We start from the raw sequence: 7459 nt of genomic DNA, 5'->3' as shown, positions 1-7459 counted from the left end.
TAAATACAAATACGTCAGATTTGTTTTAGTAAAAATGTGCTAATCTCAGAACGCGCCTCTGTCCTTCACAGGTGATCACCCCGTTTCGTAAACTTATGCTTTGTGCTGAAAGCAGGAAGGAAATGGAGGACTGGATCACGGCTCTTAAATCCGTTCAGAAATGGGAAACCTATGAAGTGAGCGTCTCTAATCTCCTACTCTGCTTTCCTTATGGAGTAACTTCAACACGATCCTCTTTCTCTTATCTTTGCCTTCTGTCTTTTCCCCCCACTGTCTTCCATATTAAAGTTTCTCGATCAACTGTGTAACATTTTCTGCAGCCTTTATAGTGTCAGTTTGACACAAAATTGTCTTCTGCTCGGCCCAGGCCAGCCAGTTCAACATGGAGCATTTCTCTGGGATGCACAACTGGTACGCCTGCTCACACGCCAGACCCACCTTCTGCAACGTCTGCAAGGAAGCCCTGCCAGGCGTCACCTCCCACGGCCTGTCCTGTGAAGGTACTCACACACACATACACACCCACACACATTTTATAAGTAGTAATTGGATATAGCATCTGTACACACACCAATTGGGAGCTGAAGTTAGCTGTAAGTGCTTCCAACCAAGTTTATTTGGGTTGCATATTTCACCATCATCAATACATATCATTTAAGTTAATCAATGATCCATTATTACTTGTTCAAAGGCAACTCTGAACTGCTGGGTTTTTAGTCCTGATTTAAGGGAGCTCAGTGTTTCGGATGTCTTGCAGTTTTCCAGAAGTTTGTTCCAGATTTGTGGTGCATAGCAGCTGAAGCTTTGAGCTAGTTCTATTTATTTAAACATTATGTCGTATTAAATGAAGCATTTTTTCTTCTTCTTGGTGTTCAGCGTTGACAGAGATTTATAACTCTTTCCTTCAAGGCAGATTTGACTAAGTGATAGCTGCGGTTCACCATCTTTCATATCAAACCGGAAAATCTGAACTCATATAATGTCTTGAGCTCAGGTTCCAATAAACGTGTTTTATTACTATTCAGGTTAAAATTTCTCTAAGAACAATCCAGACTCCTGCACAAATCCAGTGCAGCAAACAGCAAAATTACTAACCAGCAGTTATCAGCTTTGCATGCAAAGCTTAAACAAGAATCAAACCAGATTGTCAAGTCCCACATCTTGATAAATGATTAAACATAAATGCCACACAGTCGTTGCTTTCTGCAGTTTCTGCTTTTACAAGTACATTTATACGAGCTGGGCAAAAAAGCTTAAACAGACCAAAATAAGGGATTTTGCATATGTTGCCTTGCAAAAATATTCATTCTCTTTTAAACTTTTAATTTGTCAATTTATGTAATTGGGATTTTATTTGGTTGTCCAACACAAAGAAGTACACACACTGCAAAAACACAAAATCATGCTAAGTATTTTTGATCTAGTTTCTGGTGCAAATATTTTTGAAATAAGGCAACATTAACTTTTCAGCAAGATATCAGAGCTTGTTTTAAGTGAATATCACCTTACAAATGCCAAAAAGTACTAGTTACACTGGCAGATTATTTCATTTGTATCAAAGAAAAAACCTTTTGTTATAAATTAAATAACATGCCAGTGGAACTATGTCTTTTTATGGATTTTAAAGAAGCATTAATGTAAGTTAGTTTGGTCTACTAAGATATTTGCACTAGAAACCAGACCACAACCACTTTGTGTTTTTGCTGTGTAAATGTGATGTTGGGGAAAAAACAAAACATACAAAACATAGTTTTAATGTTATGTGTAAATTTGTTCTTTTACAAAGGAAAATCTGAAACCTTTCACATGACTCTTATAAATAAAACCTTAAATGTCTTTAGAATCCACCTAAAACGTGAATAGTGTTTCTGCGAAGGCCTCAGAGTTTTGTTGGAGAACATGAGTGAACAACCCGAAACACGAAGAGCGACGAACGCAGCACACAGGTCAGCGATGACGTTTGAAGTTACAAAGTTCAGTCGTGAAATAACACCCCAGGCTTTTGAAGACTACCCAATCCATCATTGTGCTAGAAGAGCATTAATCAGGGAAGCAGCCAAGTAACCCGCTGCAGAAATCCACTGCTGCGGATGGACGACGCTGTCAAGAGAACAACTGCTGGTTCACCTTTTATGGAAGATTAACAACAAGAAAACCCATAATAAGAAGTCATGTTGCAGTTTAGCTGAAACCACATAGCTGACGTATGAAATAAGCTGGCTGACGTCAACAAAGATCAAATTTCACAGTAAAATGTAAAACATTTTGTCTGGCAGGAAACCAGTGCTGCGTATCAGCCTGAAGACACCAACACTATCGCTGCAAAAACACAAAATCTCACATCAGTATTTCTTTTCGTCTAGTTTCTAGTGTAAATATCTTAGTTCACTCAAAACCAGATAGCAAGTAATTTTTTAGCAAGAAATAAGAGATTTTTTTAAGTTAATAGTTCCTTAATATTGATAAAGTACTAGTTCCACTGACAGATTATTTCACTTGTAACGTTGGAAAAATATTTTGTTGTAAGTAAAATAATCTGTAAGTGGAACTAGTACCTTTTAAAATCATTATTAAGCTCTTGCATCTTGCTGAAAAGTTACTTGCAAGTTAGTTTTGTCTTATGCACTAAGACATTTGCATTATAAATTAGATAAAATATACTTGCTAAGAGTTTGTGTTTTACTGTAAAACACGGTGGTGGCAGCATCATGATTGAAGTTTCACTTAAAGTAATTTAAAAAGTCCTGAATCCAACTGAGAATCTAAAGCGAGATTTGAAAATTGCCATTTTCTCTCACCAATTTAACAGTCATTTATTGCTCGTTTTTCACTTCAGAATTATGGTCCAATTTGAGTTGGTTCAAAGCATTTAGTTAAAATATGACAAAATGTGGAAAAATTACATCCATACTGTTACGAGATGTTCAACAGACAAACCTCAAGACAAGCTGTAGTTAAAACTAAAACTTTAAAAAGAAGTTTTTTCTTTTTCAGTTTGCAAGTTCAAGGCTCACAAGCGCTGTGCTGTTCGCTCCACCAACAACTGCAAGTGGACCACGCTGGCTTCCATAGGGAACGAGATCATTGAGGACGAGGACGGGGTGAGACATTCATCAGCTCTACTCTTCATAAAATTCTACGTTTTTCTCTGAACAAAGACACCCAGAAACAGGCCATTCCACTTTAGCAAAGTGCTTTCATCACGTTGCTGTGTTTCCTGTGTCTGTTCTCAGGTGTCCATGCCACACCAGTGGCTGGAAGGCAACCTGCCCGTCAGCGCTAAATGCGTGGTGTGTGACAAGAACTGCGGCAGCGTGCGGCGGCTGCAGGACTGGCGCTGCCTCTGGTGCAAGGCCATCGTGAGTGGGATTGATCTCAGCCTCCTTCCTGTCAAAAACTGTCATTTCACATCAGCGTCGTTTGTTTAGAGCCGAAAGTTATTTTTAGCTCAAGAGAAGTTTAAATGAAACGCGGCGTCATCAGGGATGAAGATGAAATTGGAGCCATAGGGAGTTTCCGGTTCGGGTTTATAACAGCATCAGAGCTTCTTATTGTTTTGTTTTGGGGGTTTTTTTCTTTTGATGCAAGACTTTAAAAATGTTGGATATGAACTCGTTACAGAGTGTTCTGTGCAGACAGTACGTTCGTCACATCGTCCTTTCACAAGGAAATGTAACAGAATGTAGCAAAGCAGCTTCCGAAACATGTCTTTCTATATAAAGATGTCTGTAAAGTGCCTCAACCAAATTCAAAAGATGAAAACTATCGCTGTTCCTAAACCCATTTGGGTAACACTTTATATTTAGTTGGCACTTTTAATGGACTTTTAATGCAACTTTGCATTGAAAGTGTCATTATTTACCAAATGATGCGTCATGACAACAGTTGTAAACTCCTTCATCTTCATAACAGGTTGTTTTGTCGTATTTATGACAGTGTCATGTCAGTCACACCCCATCAAGTAAAGTGTTACCCAATGGGTTTATCATTAATGCCAACGTGTGATACGTCTGAGTTTATGAAGCAAAAGAGTAAAAATGGACAGAAGACAAAACTACAGCAGACTTTGCTGCGTTGTAATTTGTGGGGCTGCAGTTACTAATTATTTTAGTAATCGATTACTCTACAACTGCTTTGTTGATACAAACATTTTAAAATCAATCAGTTGTACTTTATTGATCCTAAAGAAAAAATGCATTACATTTCAGTACAGAAAGACAAACATAAACATGTGCATATGGGCGCCATCTTGGAACCCTAGAGGGGAAACGTTTTATCCACGTTGTGAAAAAAAAGAAAAACCTGGATAAATACATCCGAATCTGACCGCTGAGCTGGCTGTTCTCAGCAGATCCTACAGAGCGCCACGCTTCTACTTTCCCCCACTCCCACTTACCACAGGCTTCTTGTGGAGTACACAAAGTCCAATCCTGAGCACATAAAAACACACAGAGAGGCACAAGCACAAATGATCCAGAATGGCATTTGTAAAGGTTACAGAACTGGCATTTGGTGGGTTTCAGTGGGATGTAACGACCTTTCTGCCACCACTGAAATCTACAATTACTGTGTCCACCAAATCACTGTGTGTGTGTGTGTGTGTGTGTGGGTGTGTGTGTGTGTGTGTGTGTGTGTGTGTACTTTCAGGTGCATAACAGCTGTAAAGAACAAATGGGGAAGGTGTGTCCCCTGGGCCAATGTCGAGTCTCAATCATCCCACCCACTGCACTTAACAGCATCGACTCAGATGGTGAGACAGCACCCACACGCCCACCCACACACCTACACACATACCCACCCACGCACCCCCCCACACACACACCCACCCACACACACGCAACCTACTTTTCTATGTTCTGTGGAACCGACAGAAGGGAGAAAAAGCCAAGGAATCTCACTGGTCTGGTCTAAATGCTGGGAACAGGTTGATGTTAAGAGCCACGGCTTGAAGAATGACTTTATTATATTCTCTAAATATCTGCAGACATTTTTCTGTTTTGTTTACAATGGAGTCATAAATTTAGATTTTGTCAACTTTTCATTTGTAAGTCGTATTTATTTTTTCACTTGTTTACAGCTTTTTATGAATAAACATTGCCCTTTAAATACAAAAACAAGCTACAGAAATGCTGATATCTCTCTGTAGGAGCTGTAAATACCAACAAAGTTATATTTTTCTTTCTTTCTGAATTTTTTTTTGTGTCATTTTCTCAAACAGCTGAAAGATTTCTGTCTCATCACCACAGCGGGTCTATAAATCCAGTAAAACCTTCTTGTTTACGGGGCATAATTTGTGGAAACACGTCTTTCTAAAGATAAATATTTATTTAGATTTATTTGAACAGGAAAACAGTCTGATTTTTCATATCACTTCTGAACTCGTTGTTTCTACACAGGAGCCTTTCTGTCCAGATCAATGATTAGTTATTTAGTAGCAGAGGCATCGTCACACCAAGTGTGTGTTGGAGGAAAACAGAAACAAGTTAGAGAGTTGACATTTTAAGCTTTCTTTAGCATCTTAAATGAGTGACGAGCACTGTTAGCTTGCTTAGCATTGATAGCATAGATAATAAACATCGGTTCCTGCGTTTTCCGTATTATTGTTCATCCTTTTTCCAAAAAACTTGTAACATTTCCTATTTCCATATTTTCAATGCAAATAGACCGGGACTTAAAGTATAAAACAGACAGACTAGCTTTGATTAAGTTTTTTTCAGTAGCAATGCTCACACTGAAGAGTGTTGCCAGGCCAGCCTCAGTAGACAAACACTGACTGAAAGAAAGGCTTGATTTTTAACTTTGCGGTCGGTCACTAATCGATCGTTTAGCAATCGGCTGATTTCCTGATGCATCCAGTTCAGATATTTTTCAGACTCGTCAATTTAGAGTGTAGCTGTTTTTTTTACATTTTATTTTTCTTTAATTTCCAATCCTTGCCGTTAGGTTTCTGGAAGGCCACCTCTGGATCTTGTGCCAGCCCTCTCCTGGTCCTGGTGAACTCCAAGAGCGGCGACAACCAGGGGGTGAAGTTCCTCCGCAAGTTCAAGCAGCTTCTGAACCCGGCTCAAGTCTTCGACCTGATGAACGGAGGACCAGAGCTCGGGTACGTCCTGTTTTTGACGAAATATCGATTCTCTGACCTCACAACGCCCATCCACATTCCGCGGTGATCCTCTCTTCCGGTTCGCAGGCTGCGGCTCTTCCAGAAGTTCGTGACGTTTCGCATCCTGGTGTGCGGTGGAGATGGCAGCGTGGGCTGGGTGCTGTCGGAGCTCGACAAGCTCAACCTGCATAAACAGGTGAGAACATGGATGAGAAACACAGTGCCGGTCATCCACATGGACATCCACTCATGACAAGCTGTATAAACAAAGAGGGGGGGAAAAAAAGTATGTTTAATACCTACTTAAACAATGTTTTTTTAAAATAAAATGTTTATAAAATATTCTTATTCATTGAATAAGTTTCTGAGTTTCTGCAAAGGCACTGGCTATTTCCACTAATCACTGTGGCATTAACGCCGTCTCACATCCGCACCGACACGGTTTTAATTCCAGATCCGTGTTCTGTTAATTAATAACCAAGTAGTCTGTGAAATGAGATTTGATCCCCCTTCGCCGAGCATGACCTGACGTCTGTCCACCTTCTGCCTCTCCTCAGTGCCAGCTCGGAGTCCTTCCCCTGGGAACGGGGAACGACCTGGCCCGCGTTCTGGGCTGGGGCGGCCTGTGCGACGACGACGCCCAGCTGCTGCAGATCCTGGAGAAGCTGGAGAGAGCCACCACCAAGATGCTGGACCGGTAAGAACCTGGAGAGAAGTTGTAACGTCCAAGCTTTCCAGCAGAGTTCAGTGTCAGCTTATGCACTTTGTGACTTATTGTTGTTATGGAGAGTTCAGGACTGTTTGAAGACTAAAGCTGTTAAAAAATTCAGAAGAAAAAAAAAAGTTTTTTCGCTCCAAGTTTAAACTGCTGTCGAGTTTTTCTTGATCTCCTGTCAGCCGCTTTCAAATTCCCCCGCCGCCTCCCTCTGCTTCCCACCTGATCAGCCGCTGATAAAGTGTTTCATGTTAGGCCTGTCGCCCATGTGTGTGTTTTCAGATGGAGCGTAATGACATACGAGGTGCCCCCCACCAATAAACACACGCCCACCGTGAAGGAAGACGACAGCCACGAGGCTCCGCCGCAGGTAAATCAGCCCGCAGCACTTTGAGGAGGCTGCCTGCCGTCGACAGATAGCATCCATAAAAACCGGGGCTTATAAAAACCTCTGAGGCGTTGTTTTGGTAAACAACTGCTGGGAGTAGCGAAGGGAAGCCAAGGCAATCAGAGCCAAACCTCAGGGCGGCGGTGTTGACGAAGGGCAGCTGTGTGTTTGGAATGAAAGCTGAACTTTGACACTGCACTGCTAATGTGATGGAGGCGGTTAATAAGACTGTTCATCTCTACTCCACTGTCCC

The 7459-nt window shown here is 41.1% G+C and overlaps 1 protein-coding gene and 1 long non-coding RNA gene across 6 annotated transcripts in view; one reads left to right on the top strand and one right to left on the bottom strand.

Annotated features, from left to right (window-relative positions):
• LOC114157398 (diacylglycerol kinase eta) overlaps nucleotides 1-7459 on the top strand; it is a 75503-nt gene that overhangs the window by 51408 nt on the left and 16636 nt on the right. For all 5 annotated transcript variants that reach the window (XM_028038331.1, XM_028038330.1, XM_028038333.1 and 2 more), the window contains 9 exons: nucleotides 72-176; nucleotides 368-500; nucleotides 2995-3101; nucleotides 3234-3359; nucleotides 4648-4750; nucleotides 5944-6103; nucleotides 6191-6299; nucleotides 6661-6800; nucleotides 7101-7188. In XM_028038331.1, coding sequence (XP_027894132.1) covers nucleotides 72-176; nucleotides 368-500; nucleotides 2995-3101; nucleotides 3234-3359; nucleotides 4648-4750; nucleotides 5944-6103; nucleotides 6191-6299; nucleotides 6661-6800; nucleotides 7101-7188 — 1071 coding nt within the window. The remainder of the gene's footprint in view (nucleotides 1-71; nucleotides 177-367; nucleotides 501-2994; nucleotides 3102-3233; nucleotides 3360-4647; nucleotides 4751-5943; nucleotides 6104-6190; nucleotides 6300-6660; nucleotides 6801-7100; nucleotides 7189-7459) is intronic.
• On the bottom strand, nucleotides 4655-5937 carry LOC114157401 (uncharacterized). The gene is made up of 2 exons (XR_003598150.1): nucleotides 4815-5937; nucleotides 4655-4782 (listed from the first exon to the last, which is right to left on the bottom strand). It is a non-coding gene; the product is annotated as an uncharacterized LOC114157401 (long non-coding RNA).

Source organism: Xiphophorus couchianus, chromosome 14 (assembly GCF_001444195.1).
Source record: "Xiphophorus couchianus chromosome 14, X_couchianus-1.0, whole genome shotgun sequence".
NCBI lineage: Eukaryota > Metazoa > Chordata > Actinopteri > Cyprinodontiformes > Poeciliidae > Xiphophorus > Xiphophorus couchianus.
Note: the sequence above shows the minus strand (reverse complement) of the source record. Positions and strands in the feature narration are given on the sequence as shown.